General features: G+C 42.3%; 2 protein-coding genes across 2 annotated transcripts in view; both read right to left on the bottom strand.

Moving 5' to 3' along the window:
- Window positions 1-2,942: 2,942 nt before the first annotated feature.
- Arl6ip1 (ADP ribosylation factor like GTPase 6 interacting protein 1) lies at window positions 2,943-12,854 on the bottom strand. The gene is made up of 6 exons (XM_027410156.2): window positions 12,698-12,854; window positions 10,298-10,431; window positions 9,728-9,847; window positions 6,512-6,629; window positions 5,444-5,528; window positions 2,943-4,527 (listed from the first exon to the last, which is right to left on the bottom strand). The coding sequence occupies exons 1-6, from the start codon at window positions 12,731-12,733 to the stop codon at window positions 4,409-4,411; spliced, it is 612 nt and encodes a 203-aa protein (XP_027265957.1). The 5' UTR covers window positions 12,734-12,854; the 3' UTR covers window positions 2,943-4,408.
- A 1,726-nt stretch (window positions 12,855-14,580) lies between these two features.
- Smg1 (SMG1 nonsense mediated mRNA decay associated PI3K related kinase) overlaps window positions 14,581-21,924 on the bottom strand; it is a 103,555-nt gene continuing 96,211 nt past the window's right edge. Inside the window, 3 exon segments of the mRNA XM_027410155.2 lie at window positions 14,581-18,851; window positions 20,146-20,252; window positions 20,330-20,509. Coding sequence (XP_027265956.2) covers window positions 18,774-18,851; window positions 20,146-20,252; window positions 20,330-20,509 — 365 coding nt within the window. The 3' untranslated portion in view covers window positions 14,581-18,773.

Raw genomic sequence — 21,924 nt, 5'->3', positions numbered from 1 at the left:
CCATCAATGCGAGGGCGGGGAGGTTTGGAATGGAAGAACTGACTTCTTAACTCTTTAGGCCTTGCACCGTAGCTCAGGGTAGTCTAGAACTCGCGGCAGTCCTCCTGCCTCTTTTAAGGTCCTGGTATTAACACCACAGTAGTCATTTTCTTATTTTGTTTTTATTTTGTTTGAGATAATTAAACTCACTAGGTAGCTACGACTGTGCTGGAACTATGTAGACCAAGCTGACTTCTACCTGCCTGGTCCGCCTGCCTCTGCCTCCTAGTGCTGGGATTAAAGGCGTGCACCAAATTTTTTTGGTTTAATTGCTTTCATTTATGTTTGCGGTTTGGAGGCTGGAACTCACCAGTAATGGCCCAGGCTGTCCCCAGATTCATGTAGTCCTGACTCAACATTATAAGTGGGATTACTACCATGGTACACTTTTTCTTCTCCCATTCTTCAGTCTTTTATTATGTAGCGAGAGCTGGCCTCAGACTAGTGATCACTCTACCTCACCTGCCTGGGAACTGGGGTTACACCAGAAACGAATCTGTTGTCTCCTAGCCAACAGAGGTTTAATAAGCTTTGTTTATTGCTGTGGGCACAAAGTGTAGAAAAGCATCTGCCACAGAGTAGGCCCTCAATACATAACTGATGGACAAATCAGTTTCCTCATCATTAAAATAGAAGTGATACCACCAGCCACTGGGAGTTGCTTTGAGGGTGAGAGATGACACTGGCAATGGTGTTCAGTGCAGTGAGCATTGCCTCAGGGCTCCAGCATCCCTCCCTCAACTCATGGGAATCTTCATTGCCTATTATATGGCACAAAACACAAGGATCATATGCTTTTTTTCACCAAGGTTTATTAGGATTTTAAACACAGGTCTGGCTATGGAGTTCAGACTGGCCTCAAACTCACCATCCTCCTCCCCAATTCCCTTGACATACTAGCTCCTTGTACACGTGCCTTGCTGTCTCCTAAGAATGTGCAGTTTGCTTTCCTTTATTGTCTTAGCAGAAGGCTAGAGTTAGGAGAACATCTCTTATTTTCAGGGTTTATGTTGTTGTCGTTGTTTTCTTCCAGACGGGGTTTCTTTGTGTAGCCCCAGCTGTCCTGGAACTCACTCTGGAGACCAGGCTGGCCCAGAACTCATATTTACCTCTGCTTCCCGGCAGAGTGCTGGGATAAAAGGCATGCTCTGCTGCCACCACCTGGCAAAGATTTATGTATTTTATGTGTATGATTGCTCTGTCTTCCTGTATGACTGCAGGCCAGAAGAGGGCATCAGATCACATAGATGGCTGTAAGCCACCATGTGGTTGCTGGGAATTGAACTCAGGACCTCTGGAAGAGAGCAGCCAGTGCTCTTAACACCTCTTGTTTCCAAGGGCTTTCTTTCCATAGGAAGGACATAGAATGTACACTTTCTGTATACTGCATCCTCCTTTACTCAGCTGGCACCTAGCATGTGCCAACTGTAGCTCCAATCCTTAGGAAAGTCCCACGGTAGCCAGAGACAGCTAATCAAGATAGGACCACAGCCATACAGGGTGGCACTGTGAAGTGAGTGCTCAGAGGATGTAGGTTACCTGGCCAGTTGCCACAGCTTTCCTAAAAGGACTGCTTCCATAAACTTAGCTCCTAACAAATGCTGACATCTGTGATATTGTCTCCATTTCACAGGTAAGAAAACTGTCACCTTAAGTGAACCTGATATGAAAACATGAGGAATTCAAAGCAAAGTGGAGGCAGGCAGTGGATACCAGTTAGATTCCTTGGTGAGGACTTCCCTACCCGAGCCCACAGGTCTCTTGCTATGTAGGCATGGTGAACCACAGCATCTGGATGGCTCCACACTGATGAGGAACGAGCTCCTAGAGGAGGGAACTTGTGTAGAAATGGTTAAGAAACTCAGGATGCTGGGCAGAAGGAAAGTGGAACAAGGCCCTGTAGAAACTGACATACAGCTATGATTTGTTAGAGGGAAACTATAGAATCTGGTGAAAGATGAGCAGCCAGCATTTAACTACACTGTAAAAACCCTTTAAGTATTAGGATGGATGAAGTGACACGGGACTGGAATCCTAACACTTGAGAGGTAAAGGCAGGAAGATTCAAGGCCAGTCTGGGCCTTATGAGACTGTCTAAAAACCCCAAAGACTATTCTTTCCTTCTTGGCCCAGCTTATTCCAAATGTCTCCACATGAGCCTTGGAATGATAGACCCTCAAGAGAGCACTCACCCCAGTCTTTAAAGGGGGCCTTACGTTATGGCCAGAGGTAACAAAGGATGGCTATGGTTTCAGTCACATATAGCTGACCTGAGCAGTTGCCACAGATGCATGGTTAAAGACCAGTGTTTTTCTTTTGTTTTTGTTTTCGAGCAGGGTTTCTCTGTGTAGCTTTGGAGCCTGTCCTGGCACTCGCTCTGGAGACCGGCTGGCCTTGAACTCAAGAGATCTGCCTGCCTCTGCCTCCTGAGTGCTGGGATTAAAGGCGTGCGCCACCAACGCCCAGCGACCAGTGTTTCTTTTTATGATTTTGAACCAAGTCTTTCTTTGTAGTCAAAGCTGGGCTTGAGATTACAAGATAGCAATTTGAAAGCCTCAGACAACCATAGGAGTTATGATGACCTTGGCCTGAGACCTCTAGTCTGTTCTCAAATGAGACCCCAAGTTATAGCATCCAACTTGAGGTGTAATTTCAAAAGGCAGACAAAAGTCATCTCCCGATTAATATCAACCACCTGTGTTGGAAGCAAAGGTACAAGCTCTTTTGAGCCTCTTCTGTCCCTGCTGATCCCTCCCCTCAGACTTTGGAATCTCAGTGTTTTCCTTTCTGTCTAGCACCGTGCCTAGGTGTTTCTTTCAAGACTGCCTTAGAGGGCATGGGCTTATAATGACAACAGGGAAGTTACTAACCAGATTCATAAACTCGAACAGTTAACAACACAATTGAGATAAAGAGGTTCCAGCTTTTTTTTTATTATTATTTTTTCCCCTTTTACACAAAACAAAGTAGAAGAAATGATTAAAACTGCCAAAGTAGTTAATTGGTAGAACATATATTATTCACACATATACACACACACAAAACTCCAGGTAGGAAGACAGGCTTATTTACAAGAAGACATGTATAATTAAGGTGGATGTCATGAAACATTAAGAAAAAAACCAAACATGCTACAACAGGTGCCACTGTTTACAGTGCTGGGGAGGTGAGAAAACAGAGGCAGACCCAAGGTGCAGGCTTCACAGCATCAGTGCAATGGATCCACAAACTATGTTATAGCTAGTTCATGGGCTAAAGACTTGTTCCCCAATGTGTCCTATTTTGGCCCTCAGAGGTTCAGTCCTGCAGATTTCAACTGCTCTAAAAGTCTACCTACTGAAAGGGCATGTGATCACAGTAAGCTTAAGTAAGGAGTTACAGACGCTACACAGAGCAGTCACCCGTCAGCAGTCTGCTCTCAGCTACAACCCTGCAAAGGGAAAGTCAAACACCAGTGTAGACACTGCTTCCACGTATAAATCTAGAGCCACTGAAATACAGCCAGCATTATCGGGTAGGAGTGGGAATATATGAGAATTTCCGGGCTTCCTTTTAAAAGATTTGTTTTTCTTTTTCTTTGTTTTTTCCCTGGTCTTAAAAATTAATGGATGTTCTAGTTTTCTGAGTGAACAAAGAGGACATTTATATCCTTGGCTGGCCTAGGAGTAAAGTCCCTGAAATTTTAAGTCAGCTGAAAATCTGGAACAAAGAGAGTGCTAAAATTTCCAAATACAATCTTCTGAAGTTTGTTGTTCCAAAGCTGTTAAAGGACTAACTTGAAGCAATGCAAAGGAAATGAGAGGTCAGATTCCTCCTGTGAACAAAGGGGCAATGCTTCCTAAAGCTGCTACATCTCATACAACAGAGAACTCATACACTAGTGTGTGGAATTTTATACTATCCCATGGGCATTCTCCCACAGTGGAAAATCAGGAATGAAACTTAAAATGGTCTCTTCATCGAAAGTGGTAAACCTGGTCTCTGTACTCACAAAGAGACAATTTGTTAAGCAGACTGTGGAAGCAGACAGTAGAACCAGCTTCCTGTAGCCACAGACCACTACCTTGAATATAGCTAAAGCAAACATCAACTATTACCCTAAGTCATAGTTCACTGTACGAAAGAGCAAAGTTCACCACTTCAGTATTTTAAAGGAAGTTGATAAAAATAAAAATTCAATAAAACAAGTTATACGGCTGGGAATACACACAGCTACACCTGACACTAGACATAGCACAAAGCCTGGCCTGTGTGAATCTCTATTAACAGGAACAGAGGGAGGGAAGCAAAGAGCCACTGTAACATTTTAGTATCCAGACAGCACTGTACAACTGTTCCCAGGGGCAGGGCGCACTCCACCGAAGCTGCATTATTCATTTTTCTTTTCTTTTTGCTTGAGAAGCTTGTTTATCTCCCTTTTGGCCATTCCAATGTACTTCAAAATGATTCCGTGTTGGTTTAGTCCAGGAAGCAACAGCATAAAAGTCACTTGAAATAAAGAAATGAAGTTGAGGAAGCAGTATTTAACTCACAGACTCTGGAGGAAGTAACATGAAATGCACTGTCCCATCAGGATTCAGTCCCAGAAACTCCAGCTAAAATGCCTCTCTACTGCCTATGCACTCATGCTCATGCATTATGCTATCTTACTACCCTTGTCTTTACTTCCCACAAGGCTTTAATAAACTCCCTGAAAACAAGGGCCAGACTTCTTTAAGATTTTTATTTTATGGGTATACACAAGTGATTTGCCTAAATGCTGGCTATCAGATTCCCTAAGACTGGAGTTATAGGCTGTTGTGAGCCAGCTTGTGAATGCTAGACATGGAATCAAACAAATGCTTTTAACCGTGAAGCCCTATCTTAAGTCCTGACTTGAAATCTTTTTGCTCTTGAGAAAAGATAGCAGGGCGGCTGTAGTGCACGCCTTTAATCCCAGCACTTGGGACACAGAGACAGGCGGATCTCTGTGAGGTCAGCCTGGTCTACAAATCGAGTTCCAGGACAGGCTACAAAACTACACAGAGAGAAAAAACCCAAAGAGAGAGGGAGAAAGGAGAAAGGAGAAAGAGAGAGAGAGAGAGAGTGAGAGAGAGAGAGAAAGAGAGAGAGAAAGAGAGAGAGGATCTCATGTAGCCCAGGCTGATTGTGAATGTGACATGACCTTGAATTTCTGCTCCTTCTGTATCTAGGTCCTTAGTTTTGGGATTAGTTTTGTCTAATACTGGGTATCAAATCTAGGGCTTGGGACACACAGAGCTATGTCCCCAGCACAGGCTGGAGTCTTCAGTCTTCACCTTGCTACACTTCCACAGGCCTGTGAATACTCACTTATCTATTTATTGACTACACTATACAGACATCCCTGTTAAGACCCATGCAAGATGTTTCCTCAGTGACTTACCAATAAGGTAGGTAAGAAGCAAGTTGTGGACTTGCTGCCCCACCCAAGCAACCGCAGCAAGAGAAACAATCATGGTCATGAAGTACTGTTAAGGAAAAGAACAAGAACTTGTCAGCTCTAAGCAGCAGACTAACACGGGCAGCTCTGAAGGCTTGCTTCACTCCTCTACACTGTGCACAGGTGACCAAAGCACCGAGGCTTATCTACAGAGGACCAAAGCATCATGATGCACTCCATTACACATACAGCTTCACTTGTGGGCTTAACCAGTTTTCTTTTAAAGGCTGGGAAAATAAGATCATTTTTATTACCTTTGTTTTATAGAATGTATATATATTTCCTCTTTAAAATAAAAACTATGTTACCTTTCTTGTTAGCAACTTTCCACCAAAACCAAAGCTAAGATATAATAACACGGTTTTTTGTTGTTCTTGTTTCTTGTAACTTGTTCTGTATACCAGGCTGGCCTCAAACTCAGAGATATCCACCTGCCTCTGCCTCCTGAGTGCCAGGGTTAAAGGCATGTGCTGCCACCGCCCAGTTTGGGAGCATTTCTTATTTATTTATTTATTTATTTATTTATTTATTTATTTATTATGTATACAATGTTCTGCCTGCATGTATGCCCGCAGGCCAGAAGAGGGCACCAGATATCATTATAGATGGTTGTAAGCCACCATGTGGTTGCTGGGAATTGAACTCAGGACCTCTGGAAGAGCAGGCAGTGCTCTTAACCTCTGAGCCATTTCTCCAGCCCCGAGAACATGTTTTTATGTATATGTCTTTTACTTCAGCAAGACGGGGGGGGGGGGGGGGGGGATGGGGGGGGGGGACGACGACTTACATCCACTATAATAAAAAGTTATATACAAAATGTAAATTTTACCTTTCAATGATTTAGCTACCTCATATAACATTTATGAATATATGTAGGCATTACACCAAAGGATAATAAGTACTGAACTTCACTCCTAAAAAGGCTGTCACTAGACTGAAATTACAACAAACTCAGTATTTTGCTTCACATTCCAATAAGTAAAACAAACAAACAAATAAATAACAAAATACCATTTTAGGCTTCTCTTCCTTTAGAGAAAAGAGGCGTTTCCACCAGCCCACAGCTCTGCGTCGAGTTTTTACTAGATTACTGCAGATTTCATGAAATCTTTGCTGTTGTTCAGTGGTCCTAGAAAAGAGAGTTTTGTTTTTGTTTTAAGTAAATGGATACAGTACAATTTATTTAACTTTCCTGAGAAAGAATCTCTCTGGCTGCCCCTGAACTCATGATCCTTCCGCCTCAGCACTGTAATATGCTAGGATTATAGGCATGAGCCACAAGGCCTAGAACAGTTAAATTCCTGATCTACCTGCTTCTGTCTTCCAAGTGCTGAGAACATAGGTGGCTGCCTCCACATGTGGCAAGAGTTATCTTCTAAAAAAAGTAAAAATAAACAATGGCTCACCATTGAGTGCAAATTTTTAAAAATTGTGTTACTTATACTTTATGTGTGTGTTTTGCCTACATGTTTATCTATACACATATATGAAATGCCTGGTGCCTACAGGGACTAGAAGAGTGTTAGATACTGTAGAAGTAGAGTAGTTATACTGGGACTCAAACTCAGGTCTGTCCTCTAAAGGGGGCAAGTGAACTTTCCAGACCCCAGAGTGGCTACATTTTAAGACACCTATCACAGAACAGAAAACACTTTTAAAATATGCCCTTGCACATATTTTTTTTTGTTTTTTTTGTTTTTTTTTTGTTTTTTTCCGAGACAGGGCTTCTCTGTGGCTTGAGGCTGTCCTGGAACTAGCTCTTGTAGACCAGGCTGGCCTCGAACTCACAGAGATCCACTTGCCTCTGCCTCCCGAGTGCTGGGATTAAAGGCATGTGCTACCACCTCCCCTTCAAAGAAAGGGTTATTATTTGATTGATTGATTGATTGATGGTTTTTCGAGGCAGGGCTTCTTTGTATAGCCCTGCTTGTTCTGGAACCAACTCTGGAGACCAGACTGGCTTCAAATTCACAGCGATCTACATGCCTGTGTCTCCTGAGTACTGGGATTAAAGGGTTGTGCCACCACTGCCCAATAAGTAAGGGCATTTTTTAAAGTTGATGTTTTAAATAAAAATTACAGAACTCTTCTAATTCTTTTTTTTTAATTGCATTTTATTTATTTGGGGATGGCGTGCATGTGCCACATAACATGCATGTGGAGATCAGAGGGCAACTTCCCAGAGTTTGTTTTCTCCTACCATATGTGACAGACCTTGGGGAGTGAACTCAAGTTAATAGGGCTCTGCAACATGCACCTTTGCCTACTAAGCCAGCCCCTTAATGAACCTTGAACTTAGGTTTGTTTAACTATGTCCCTTTGATGTGTATGAGTCCTCATTTGTGAGTGTATACACATGAGGACAAACAACCTCATGTCAAGGTCAGTGGCTGATTCTCCTGTTCAATGCCTTACACTGTCCAGTCACAAACTTTCCTCAAACAACTGTATTAGGTCAGTTTGAAGGACACCCAGAGGTCAGTTCTTTCCTTCTATCCCAGCACTTGGGAGGCAGAGGCAACTGGATATCTGAGTTCTAGGACAGCCTGAGCTACACAGAGAACCCTGTCTCAAAAAAAAAAAAAAAAAAAAAAAAAAAAAAAAACTCTAATTGTTAGAGTTGATCTTTTAAGCTGTCTGGGTTGGTTCACATCTCTAATCTCAGTACTCTGGATGACAGACATTGTGATATGAGGCCAGAGTGGGATCCATACACATAACAAGCTGTGGACCTGCCTATCTTGGTTACACACATACTATACCCAATGTTCCCCTACATCCCTCAAAACAAACCAACGGGGACGTTGTGTTTAAGGCAGAGTGAGGTTGTGCCTTGAGGCAGTGCAGGGGTAGTTGACCAAGTGCATTGAGTAGATAAGAGTAGATTGATTCTAAACTGGGTGGTGGTGCACACCTTCAATCCCAGCATTCGGGAGGCAGAGGCAGGCGGATCTCTGTGAGTTCGAGACCAGCATGGTCTACAAGAGCTAGTTTCAGGACAGCCTCCAAAGCCACAGAGAAACCTTGTCTTGAGAAACCCTGTCTCGAAAAACCCAAAAAGGAAAAAAGAAAGTAGATTCTAGTGTTGGATACACATGATCTGTTGATCTCATTTTTATCATCACCTGATTGGTTGCTTATGATTTCTAATAGTTAAATGGTTGGATTTCTCAGAGCTCAGTATTAAGAGTGCTTTCCCAGAACACATCGTGCCCTGAGTTCTGTTCTCTGCTGGAGGAAGGAAAGAAGACATGTAATGAACAGAACCAGATATTGGAATAGATTTTTCTGTCAGCTGACATTTTCAATTGATTAGTGTTCTGCCTCTGCCCTTCATTTTTTTGTTTCCAAATAACAGCAAGTTATATAATCTGTAAAAATGAGAGCCTCTACTGTGTACCTTCTGGATCTGAAAGAACAAATTCACAGACTCTGGGGAGTTAAACTATGGGTTAAGTAAGCATATTTCTTTAAAGAATAACAGGTCAGTGTTAAGACTTGTTACTCAAACTGCTCTTCCTTTTTCATGAGGAATTTAATGCTATTATGTTTGGGGAAGTTTATGGCCTTGACATTAGCCAGACAGCAGTTGACTAACTCATAATGCTGGAGGAAAGTCTTCGGAGAGAAGCAGATGTTTGGTGGTAATAGCATCCAAGGGGCAAGTTTTATGTTTTGATTATCTGGGATGGTGTGGGAAAGAAGGAACACTATAGCCACAATGTAGCCTTGACCGTGGACAGCTTGGATGATCTGAGAAATCCTCCCACACCTTTGCCAGGCTAACACTACAGGAGAGAGGGCAGCATGGTTCTCAGCCTGATCCTTTTTAGTAGTGGACCTGTGCCACAAAATAGCAGAGGAACAGATTAGAAATGAGAAAAACATTGGCTTTCTTTCTTTGTTCCTTTGTTTCTTTCTTTTTTCAATATAGGGTTTCTCTGTGTAGCTTTGGAGGCTGCCCTGGCACTCACTCTTTAGACAAGGCTGGCCTCGAACTCACAGAGATCCAACTGCCTGAGTGCTGGGATTAAAGCCATGCACCACCAACGCCCAACTAAAACACAAGTTTTTAATCAAAGTGAAATACAGAGATGCAAGTACTAAAAATTCTTGACTCATCTGAATTTCAATAAGAGATTTTTCACATAAGAGTAATGAGGTGTCCGATGGTTAAAAAACAGTCTTCACTTAATTACAGTACATTAATCATACATAGCCACCTACCATTTATTAGAGCCAAAAATCCTTGGTGCTAGAATGGGAACAAGGTAGTCAGCCAGGCACAAAAACATAACAAAACAGGAAACACCTGACAGCACAGATGGATCGAGATAATAGATAATCCTGTTAAAAACAAAGAAAATTAACCAAAGTTAGAAAACCACTTGTCATTATTCCTGACCAAAGTTGTTTACTCCCTAGCCCACAGCTTCTCAAAGATGGTGCTGTTTCCTTTCTAATTTCCTCACAAGTGGTTTTCTATAGGTATCCTGGCATGATGTTGTCACAGCTATCGTGGTTAATTTAAACAGCAACAGTCAAAAACTCTAGGGACCTCAATCTTTATTAGAAAAGAATATAAAGAAAAGGTTTTATAACACAAAAGTTTGTGTGTGCAGGATTTACTCATGTGTATCAGGTTACAATTTTACATAAGGACTACAAATTCTAGAAACTGGGCAAGCTGCTTGTAATTGTAAGAAAGGCATTCCTTTTGGATTATGTATTACAAAAGCTTCTCTAAGCATAGGCTATGAACCATCTGAGCACTTAGCAATAGAATCCCTCACTTACAGGAACAGCAGGGATACAACACCCATGATGGCAGGTGGAAACCAGGCTCTTTCCCATCGAAGGACTTTGTCAGCCATCAGCATCACTTCTCCCCATCCTTGCAGCTGCTCTTCCAGACCTGCAGTCTCCACAGCCTACACGTGATCAACAGTTAAGAGTGTTGTTACTTTACCAATTTCAACACTCCAGTGGCTCAGAGAGTAAAAGCCTAAGGCATCAAAACTGTTATCTTAAACAAGCTGAGTCATGAAAAACTGCAATTTTGGCACCAAACATAAAAACGTATGAGTGGGTGGGAGAAAGCCCAACCTTCAGCACTGGGCCATATGTCCATGATGTAACATAATACTCCCAAAGTTTCACAATATGGAGATAAATATTTCATTATTAATGCAAGTAAGCTTAATATGGTTAACTAATATTCCCAAATTCATCCACAGAGTCATGAGGCAGTGCTCAGAACATTACTCAATTGGATACTCTATGTTTGCTCATTTCAGGTGGTTGGCATTGATCTGTTGATTGGTTTTTTTTATTGATTTAAGCCCTTCTAAATGCATCAGGAAAACAATCAGTACATACAATATCTAAAATAGCTCTTTGTATAATAGAATTGCTCAAGTGTTGGCAGTCTCTGTAGAATTAAAGAAAACTACTTGAACTAAATTATGTGAAGCACTTAAAGTCCTCCGTAATGGCTCTTCATCATTGATGATGTAATTTTGGCTAAATTTCAAATTTCTCTGCATATGTAACAACTAGGCAAAAGCACACCTTTAGGATAAGCTATTGTGATCGAAACCCTTCAGGGACTTTGGTAAAGGAAGGAAATTAGAACAAGAAGTTGCTCTGTCTGTAAGGGGCCCTGGATTCAACCCCCAGGAACAAGATAGGCACAATGTCAAGTGACACTAAGCTTTTCACAAAGGAACATGCAAATGATATGACACAGTCCAGACTAACTCTAATAAAGATGAAATCTGTGTCATAGTACTTCTGACTCTATATTACATGCTTAATTCTGATATCACTCCAAACTAGAAATTCTAGACAGTTTACATTCTATACTTCAACTGATGCTCCTCAAAACTGGAAAAGGTATTTTTACAGCCTCTATTTAAGATGAGGAAACTGAGGCAAAAAGAGGTTAATACATTTAAATCCAGTAAATATAAGATTAATGGCCTTGCTCTCCTCAAAATGATACTGCATTGATGGAAACAGTTAAGTTCAGGATCAGGTCCTCTCCCTTTCCTTTTACATCAATTAATCCTCTTCCTGAACTGTTTGCTGGTGTGTGAGTGTTGTGTAGGGCAAGTATCTCTATTGTATTGTTTGCTGGTGTGTGTGGCGGGTGTGTGGGGGTATGTGGGTATGAATAGGGGGAATTTAAGGGGTCAGGGAAAGCATTTCAAAACACCAATGCAAAGTGAAAACCTTGCACAATCCTGTAGTGACTATTGTCCTGTAGAGACTTAACTTGCTGGCATTTAGGCTCTTAAAAGTACAAAAGCAGAAGTTAAAAGCTGGTTGGTCTTTTCATTTCTGATATGGCCTGTCTTTCCCTGGGGAATGAGAACAGAGAAAATAAAAGTATCTCTCTTTCTTGCCTAGATGATACAGTTGAATTTGTAAAGCTAGCAGGGCCTGGTGATGCACAACTGTGACAGGAGAATGACAAATGCAGGGCTAACCTCCATACATAGGTCAGGGCAAGCTTGGCTACATGAAATCCTGGTCTCAAAACAAAACAAAACAAATCAAAACAAAAAAGACCTGTAACGAAGCAAATGTTTCCTCGTCTAATACCACCTCATGCAGTTTCTTCAAATCCGTGCTAATCATTTTAAAGTTGCCTCCAGTCCCGTGAGCCCCCTTGCCAGCTCCCAGACAAGTGCTAGGTCCTCCCACTGTCCTTTCCGCTGAACCCGCTTTTCAGCTTCCTGCGGTGAACTCTCAGCCAGCTACAACAAATTCTGTGTCAGCGATAACTAGTTCTCTGTAGCAGCCCTTTGACCCTCAACCCTAGCCCAAGTTGTTTTTGTTTTGGGGGCGGGGGGAACCACGCATACAATCTACCGAACATGAGATAAAAATCAAAGAGACGGAACAGGTAGGTCTCCGGCCTGAGCCCCGGGTGCTAAACAAGGCCCTAGGCGGCCGAGTGCCTTAACCTGCCACCCAGGTTCCTTCTTGCCAAGGGTCCCTTTCTCACACTTCCTCACGCACTGTCCTTGCCTCGTCGTGCGCGATCCCCGGAGAACATTGGGGATCGGCCGTAGGGACCGACACCGTGGAGATGTGCAGGGAGCAGCAGGATCAGGCCTGACAGCCCCTGGAGTCACCGAGGCCAGGAGGCCGAACCGAAAGTGTCTGGGACAAGTCAACACCGCGACTCACCAGCAGGTTGCTGCTGCGGTTATCCCCCTCCGCCATCGTTACGGACGCGCGTAGTCTCAACGAGCAGAACACACACCCCACCAACACCCGCACGCCGACCGTAGCGCGAGGGAACGCCCCGCAGGCTGCTTATGTAGGCTGGCTGCCCTTCCCGACAGCCCTCGCGAAGCTCGCTCCTCATTGGGTAGATAGCACTCCAGCTTCTGGGAAGCCAGGCCAACCGGCAGCCAGCGCATGACTTGAAATCCAGGTCAAAGGAGAGGGAAGCTGCGCGGAGCGGAAGGGCTCCGGCCAATCAGAGTACAGGGTTGTGGCCCTCTGGAGGCGGAGCGAAAGGGAGCGGTTCAACCGCCGTCCCTAGTCTCTGGCTGGGCTGCATCTCAAGACCCCTGGGGTGCCTGTCAGCCTGGCGGAGTGAAGGCTGCTCAGTGCCATGCCAACGGAGGATAGAAGGGCGGAGGATGCTTTAGACTTCTATGGCGCCTGCTAAGATTTATGACTGAGAGGATGGCGGGCCCCTGCGTGAGAGCTGCTGCAGCCATCTGCCCAGCAATAACAGGCCCTACGACAACACGGAAGATGCACTGACTCATACTCATATAGGGCTTCTTTTGCAGCCAGTCTTTTGGGGAATCGTTTGTGGTGCGCTTCACTTAATTGAGAAAACTATGCGCACTTCAGATGGAGGGATGGATAGGTGGATGAGTAATTCAAATGATGAAGTGTTCCAGATTGATACGGATTAACGGGTGTGGGGGGAAGCCATGCTAAATATTGACCTCAAATACATTTAAATTATTTTTAAAACATTTCGCTCGTTTAAAACATTTAAAACGTTCATACCAGGTTCTTTTAAAGTACTGGGAGATTTTTATGAAACTTTTAAGACCACACAGTGCTCCTAAATAAACCTGGCCCTACCTGGAGCATGATATGATGGCTCTATAAAGGTTTGTCACAGACCTGTGGAGAGTACTTGGATAAGGTACTAACACAACATAGTTTTGGCTAGGAAGCTCGGGTAAAGTGCTTCTTCGAGGAACAATGTGTGTGTGTGTGTAGGGGGGTGATATGATTGGGTTGATAGAGAAACCTTACTGGTGGATATTTAAAGACTAGAGAATTCCCTCCTTCACCTCAGTATTGAGGACAAAAGGACCTCAGCTGCTACACAGGCTGAGCAGCGAGGTGGCCCCATCTTGCTAGTAGCCAAGGAGCACCCACTTTCATAAGAGAGGCAGGAATACTAATAGGCTTTAAAATCCATCATTTCTACCTTGGGAACTTGGCTTTTGCTTCAGAAAGCTTTGGTGTAAAGTCCAGCTGCTGTGGCTGAGGTAGATAAAAGAAGTCCAACAGCAGTTTCTCTACAGCACTTCTGTTGTGGACTGTTCCCAGACCCAGGTATAAACTCCGCTCTAATCTTCCATATGATTTCTTGAAATGTACCCGATGAAGAAGCCCTTATCACAAATCTTCCTCAGAAACTTGGCACAGCAAATGAACTCTGCCAGATACTTCCTTCAGAGCTTTCACTCCCAATCATGGTCTGCCAGTTTTGTTTTCTTAATATTGCCAAAATGAAGCATCATACATTGCCTTTTGTTTTTCAAGAGGGTTTCTCTTTGTAGCCCCAGCCATCCTGGAATTTGCTCTGTAGACCAGGCTGGCCTCAAACAACTTACCTTTCCCTACTCTAGATTAAAGGCATTCTTACCTAGGAATGTTCCTATTGAAATAAAATTTTCACTGTTCAAAAATGAGTAAAATAATCTTTTTGAGAATTTTTTTTTAGTTTGGAGAGGTAATAGAAAAGCCACAAAAACTCTGTTCCAAAACTAACTTTCTGGATCTACTTCAATAAATTCAGAACTTAAATGCTGTTATCTTTAAAGACTTGAACTTTTATTTTTTGAAAAACAGGTATTTCATACAATCTTTATCATGTTAATGCAAAGTAGGCATGTTTGTTTTCCAAAAGATGCATTATGGACATTTTCAGGAAGCTGGTGTGATTTATTCAACTTTTAATCTTAAATACAAGCACGAAATTATATCCATCAGGAGGCATTACAACTTAAAGCCACTATTTGTACAATGTTACTAGGACAAGGATTCAGCTCAACTCAACTTGCTCTTAAATAAGGGATTAAAAAAAAAATCAAACATGAAATGTGATGTCATTGCCACCTGACATTCCAGGTGGAAACATAAAGGACATGTAAAACTGGAAAAATAAGCAACACAGTAATCTGAAACAGGAGCTGAATCAAACGTAGGAAAAGGGAAAACAACCACTGTTAATCAGCTTGTTTTGAGGGAAAAATGTTTCAGAACAATATCTTTACCATCTTCAAACATCCAGCTGATTTTGAGTTTTTAACATTAGCACTAGAATTCCCCAGCAAGCCCCAATTCTCAAGGATTCTCTACACAGTTGCTTTTTTGAATCTCAGCTCAGTTTGCTTTTTGTAATTAATGTTATCCAGGCCCAAAAGCAGGCAAAGTACAGTGAACTACCTTCTCTTCGATCTTATCAAAGTGTTGCAATGCTCACTAGTACCTCTTCCAATTAACTGAAGATGAAGACTTTAGTGACTAGTGCGTTAATTTTTGCCTCCTTGATTTGGGGGGGAGGGTTCTAAATTACATTTTATAAATTCAAGAAGATATAAAACAATGTTAGTTTTTGTACTCATCTGAACACATGTGAAACAAAGATACTTCAGTGTGCTAGTTGTAAGGGCTAGGATGTATATAACTCAGGGGTAGAGCACTTGCCTAGCATGTGCAAGGTTCCATCCCTGCACTGCAGGAAATCCAGCTAACAGCAGCACAGCACTGATATCTGCTGTGTATGAATAGGAGTCGCAGGCTAGTTTTAGGTGTGTTCATTACTAAGAAAAGAATTGGGAGAAAAGAAGAACCAGCTCCTTTAATTTTAGTACTGCACAAGTAAGCCCCGAGTAACTACAAAAAGGTGGAGGGAAATAGGCCAGGAAGACTCTGATTTAAAGTACTGCCTATAATACCCCAGATTAAAAAGGACCTAAGACTGCACATCAACTCTAATATTTGGCTGTACTTGCATTGCCCTGCTTGGCATTTATTAAATGGCTCTTTCCTTAAATTTCACACATCAAAACAACCACAATTAAACAAAAAACAATGTAGATAACACCAAACATTGGACAATATTAAGAAAACTACTAAGCTTAGGTAACAGAGGCAAGTGTTAAGGGCAAAGTAAAGGGAGTTTTTCCTTTGTATTATAACTCTCACCCTGAACTTGGGATTTGATCTCTGAATCAGTGATCTTAGAAAGTAGATCAAGACCTATCAGTTTCACACAAAAATCTCACACCTCAAAAAAACTCACCACCAATATCAAAAGAAATCATCTAGCCAACTTCGTGATCAGCTCATGACTAGAAACAGAACTACAAGACACTTTGGTAAAAAGAAACAGTTTCATTAAGTACTAGCTTCCATAGTGTGGTAGAGAAATCAACTGAAAACAGATAATAGCTAATTGAAGACAAAACAATTCTCAAGGGTACTCTGAATTAGAAGAGGTTGTATGTAAGGTTGTTCTGTACCCCCTGAATCAAAGAGTGGAGAGAAAAGATAGGAAGTTCGGAGTAGAGGGGTAGAGAGGAAGGAGAGGAAGGGTTGGAGAAAGAAAATATCCCTGGTTTTCCACAGGTATTTTGTCACCAGAAAATGTACGACTTCAAAACTACAGCACTCTACATGATTACTTAAGACATTCCCCCCAGTGGCCCTATTTTTTCCACTTGAGGCTTCTTATAAAAGCTCAACCTGGCAAGGCTAATGGCATAGGAAGCCAAACCATACAGTTGAGGGTTTTGTCCAGAGTGCAGTGAGCAGCAAGCTTTGAAGTCCTTGGTTGCTCTTATCTGCCCTGTAACTCTTCTCTCAGGGATCAGTTTAAAATAGAAAGGATGGATAATTCAACAGAGGCACATTTTTTTTTTTTGGTTGTTTTTTTAAGCTGTCATATTTTTGCTTGGATTAAGGTGCCAGGTACTTCTGAAGCCTGAAACTCATGGATGCCTGAAGCCATTTCTGACCACTACCACCACCTACAGGGACAAATAAGTATGAGCTGGCTTTATCATTATGATATAAAAGCTCTTGCTGGCATGGGCATGAAGAATGGCTGAAAAAATGACAAATCTTGAGAGAGCAAAAGTTACCAAGTACAGTTGCCCTCAATGCCTCTAGGGAAGAAAGCAGCATGCAAAATACAGTATGGCATCAATATTCCAGCTAGGCTGTTTTGTGAAAATAAGGCTTAAAATCAAAGAATAAAATCAAATGAAATGTAAAGTTCCTTGTCATTGGACACATGGAGATTCCAGTGTCTTCCAATACTCATAATTAAGAAAGTGCTGACACTGACATCCATCCTGTAAAGATTAGAATTAAACTCATAGCAATCAGAGAAGAGCCCAGAGCCACATGGAGTGTTTCCATAGGACCTTTCAGGCTTGTGCGTAGAGGCTGGCAAATGTAAATGGCCACTGCACTAGCTGCTAAAATGTTGGGAAAACAGACAAAATACTGTGTGCTACTGTGTTGATACGTGATTTTTAGCTCTATTCTAGTCTGGACTTCTATCGAGGATCAGCAGTGAGTACTGAAAATGCTAAACTGAAGGATGCCTTGATCGTGACTCACTACACTAGTCACTCAACAGTAAGCTATAAAATGATGCAGAAAATAAACAGAACCCCTCACAGACCACCAGCTGAAATTAAAGGTGCTGGTGAGAATCATTTTGCATGCCCCCAAATGCCAGATAAATTAAAGCACTTTTAATTTACACCTTAAAACGTACAAGAAAATTACACTTTGTAAATTAAAAGTATCAAATGAGAAAACTGAATTAAAAAACATTTCACTCTACCTCCACCAGAACATCACTTTATTGTGAACCTGTCATCAACAATGCAAACTCCAATAGGTTCTCTATCCTGGCTGCTTAAAAGGTAAAAGATTACATCAGATCAGCTACTTTCTATGAAAGAAACTACAGCAATCACAGAAGAGGGAAAATTTGAATGACCTCCAAAAAATGCACACTGTAAGCAGAGGGGAGTGCACATGAAATCAGTGTCTGTTAGACTCATTACGTTTGGATGCACAGTGACAATTCTGGAAACTGTACATGATAAGAGTCACAGATATGACTGAAATAACCAGAGTTACATCTTGTAGGTGATGATCAGACCTTTAAACAATCCTTGAATTTTCCATGTTTTCATTGGATTTGGAGAAGCTCCTGTTTCCATCTCCAACTATGGTAACAGCATGGAGACAGACAGTTTATGAAGTGTAAGGATTGAAATAAAAGTGAGTCTGACAGCTGGCTAATCTACCAGAGCGGGTCAATGGGGAGCCGGGGAACAGGTAGATGGGGAGGAGTGGGATCCATGGGTGCTTTTCTCTTCATTTTCAGAAGTCAGTTCTTCCAATGTAGTGTCTGTTACACTGCTCTCCATTTTTTCAGTCCATTTCTGAAATTCATACAGCATAGCCTTTTGGTACTTACTGGTCAACCCAACCAGTACTGTTGCCAAGCAACAAGTGTTTCTCAAGAATCTGAATGCATCAACTCTTCCGTGGCTGTGAGTTCTTCGCGGCCCCAGTTTTCTCTGTTTCTGAGCGGGGTTTGTTTTCCTGGATTGTACACACAGGGTCAGGTGGAATGGAGTTCCAAGTCACTCTGTGCTCCGCAGCATCCCGATTTCTTTCTCAGCTAACCTCCTGACACGTTTGCAGCTGTTCTGTGGCAGAAAGACAATCTCCGTGTGCAGGCAGTGAGCTTGCTTTCTTCACCTTTGACCCTGGCCATGGTGTTGGGCGTATCCCTGAGTGCAGCTGTCCTGCAGGATTCACTTCCTAGTACACCGAGATTTCCTAGGTTTCCTCAGAGTAAGCCCCCAGTTGCATCACCACCGACTGTGATGTGGCTTTGGATGCCTGAGGCTCAGTTGATTCTGGTGGATGTCTGACCTCGCTTAACCAGACTCATCTACTGTGTTGCCATTCACACCCAGGCTGTCCAACCTTCATACAGCTGAGCCAAGTTATCTAGATTAGTTGCTTCCTTAATGACATAGTCAACCTGTGAACATAGATAGGACAAAATTGAAAACCAACAAGAACTTGCAAGGTCACAGTTTATATACAAATTCCATGAATTGTCTCCTGAATAAGTTGTAGTCAACCCAATCACCCAAAGGAAAATTGGGTTGAAATCTAGTAATAAGAGGTGATACTTTCCATGACCACAGAGGATACACAGCCTGAGTATCTTAGAAAAAGTCAGAACCACTGGGGTTGGTGGTGCACGCCTTTAATCCCAGCACTTGGGAGGCAGAGGCATCTCTGTGAGTTCGAGGCCAGCCTGGTCTCCTGAGCAAGTGCCAGAATAGGATCCAAAGCTACACAGAAAAACCCTGTCTCGAAAAACCAAAAAAAAAAAAAAAAAAAACAAAAAACAAAAAACAAACAAACAAACAAACAAAAAAGTCAGAACCCTTATATTCATAAGGATCATAAGGAGCCTACCCATCCCCCCACCATTATTTGCTTTCAGGGTTATGCCATGAAATGTTATTCTTAGAACAGAACAATGACAAAAGTATGTGCAATAAATGGTTAGTCTAGGTAAAAAGTCTGGCATCCCTACAACTTTTCTGTAACCTTGTACATCTTTAATAATAAATAGCTGGGAGTCGAATAGCTCAGTGGTAAAGTACTTGTCTAGCACCTGTTAAGGACCTATGTTCAATCCCCAGCACCGGGAGGAGTGGGGGGTATGCTATATAGACACACACAACTAGTAACAGGGGAAAACTTTGGATAAAAACATATGGGTATTCTGGGACTAAAGAGTCTACACCTCCCAAAACTGTCAAACTCCCTTCATCTAAAATTTTCAGAATCTTTAAAGTGAGAATTAATTTGAGGGTGGTGGATGATTTGAGCAGTCCTACATCTTAAATTTCTATGGAGGACACAGCCTGAAAGGAAAGTCCTAAGTAGTAAAGAGTCAAGTCATAAGCATTTGACAACTCCGAAGCAATGCTACTAATAACCTTCTGACTCCTGAATGTAGGTTTAGGGGCTGATTCCTCTTTTTGTTGAGAGAGGAAAGAGGAGAGAGACAGAGAATCAGAGGACATATGGAGGGCAGAGAACAACTTGAGTCAGATGGCTTTCTTTGTTCTACCATGTGAAGCCAAGGATTGAACTTAAAGTTGTCAAGCTTTTGTGGTAATTGCCTTTACCCACTGAGCTATTCTGTTAGTCAAAGGGCCTTTTTTTCCTCTTGAAATATCAAAATGGGTAAATGAGATCCTTGAACCTATCAGCAGCATTAAAACAAAGCTTACTTAAGCTTAAAAAATAGTCACCTGCTCAGCAACTGACATCCTCCTGTTTGGATCAACATCTCGGCCCTCTAGCTTGGCTTTCACTCTCTTCCACACACTCACTGCATAGGAGTTTCTCTCTTGCACAGCTATAAAGCAATGACATATGTTAGTCAAACCAACCTTTATGTATTATAGAATTGTAAGGCATTCATATTCTGTTTACCTTTCCCCGTTTTAGGATCTCTGACAGCCTTTTTGGGACTACAAGCAATGCTCTTGCCAGTTCCTGGGATGGTGCTTGGTGGAGTATCTGCTGATGTAGCCAGATTTTTCTGAATCAGCTTTTTAGCATTCTGAGACATGACATCAGGTTGAGTCTTCTGGCCAGTGTTACTCCGGACCGCTACAGACAAAGGAATTAGTGGCTCAATTTGCATGCAAACAGAAATGGGCTTGGGGGTAGGGCATACGCAAGGGATGGCTGGTAGCAAGTACTCCACAGTACTCAACCTTGAAAATGAACTTAATTTTATAATGGTAAAAGTCCTTTGATTAACAATTATGTTCCTAAAAATACAGCCTCAACAGTGGGACTCTCAATATATGAATCTGTACAACATAACCATCTTCACTATGCAGTAATAAACAGTGGCAGGCAATACCTCAAGTAGGGCATAAAAAAAGCCAGTGTGCACTTGTAATTCCAGTAAAAGGGAGGCTGATACAAGTGGGTCTCTAGGACTCACTGGACTAGCCAAGTTGTGAGCCCAGGTAAGGTGCCAGTTCAAGACCTTGTCTCAAAAAGCAAAGTAGGGGGATGGAGAGATGGCTCACCAGTTAAAAAAACACTGATCCTCCTAGAGGACCCTGGCTCAATTCCCAGCACCCACATAGCACCTCACAACTGTCTGTAACTCTAGTTCCAGAGGATCCAATACCTCTCCCCTACTCCTTGGGCACTGTAGGCAGACAAACACTCAAAAAAATAATCTTAAAAAAAAAAAAAAAAAAAGCCAGACAGTGGAAGTGGACGCCTTTAGTCCCAGCACTCTGGAGGCAGAGATAGGTGGCTCTCTGAGTTTGAGGCCAGCCTGATCTACAGAGCAAGTTCCAGGACAGGCTCCAAAGCTACAAAGAAACCATGTACCCCAGCCCAAAGGAACTAAATAAACAAACTGATAAATAGGAAGGAATGAATGAATGAATGAATGAATGAATGAAAGGGGGGGCATCAAGGTGTATGGCACCCAATGCTTATACATACCAACCAACCACAAAAATTGTTCCTTAATGATTGGGGCTGGAAGATACAGCTCAGCAGTTTAGAGTATTTGCTGCTAGTACAGGGGTTCTGGTTCAACTCACAATACACACATGGTGGCTTACAGCTATTGGTAAATGGAGCTCCAGCATATCTGACTGACACTTTCTTCTGACCTGAGGGCACAAGGCACCAATATGGTGCACAATGCAGGCAAAACATTCATGCATTAAATTTAAAAATCTTAAAAAGGTGGGAAAAAGCTTCTTCATCACCCTCCTAAACTACTGATCCCAGACAATCTCGATTCCTCGGCAACTCCCTGCCAACTAGAGAATGGCTCTATATCAGGGTTGCCACAGCCCTTACACATAACCGGGACCCATATTAGTGCATCACTCAATCTCATCAGCAAAACAACTTCTTGCAGTAAATGGTTATTTAACACAGAGACCCACAACTGGACAGTATCAGAGAGTGAGAAACTTTAGAGCACTCAACCCTAAGTGGGGTATCTGTATCACATCCTTCCTTCAAGACTCAAGGATATATGCAGA

This window comes from Cricetulus griseus, chromosome 3, assembly GCF_003668045.3.
Source record: "Cricetulus griseus strain 17A/GY chromosome 3, alternate assembly CriGri-PICRH-1.0, whole genome shotgun sequence".
NCBI lineage: Eukaryota > Metazoa > Chordata > Mammalia > Rodentia > Cricetidae > Cricetulus > Cricetulus griseus.
Note: the sequence above shows the minus strand (reverse complement) of the source record. Positions and strands in the feature narration are given on the sequence as shown.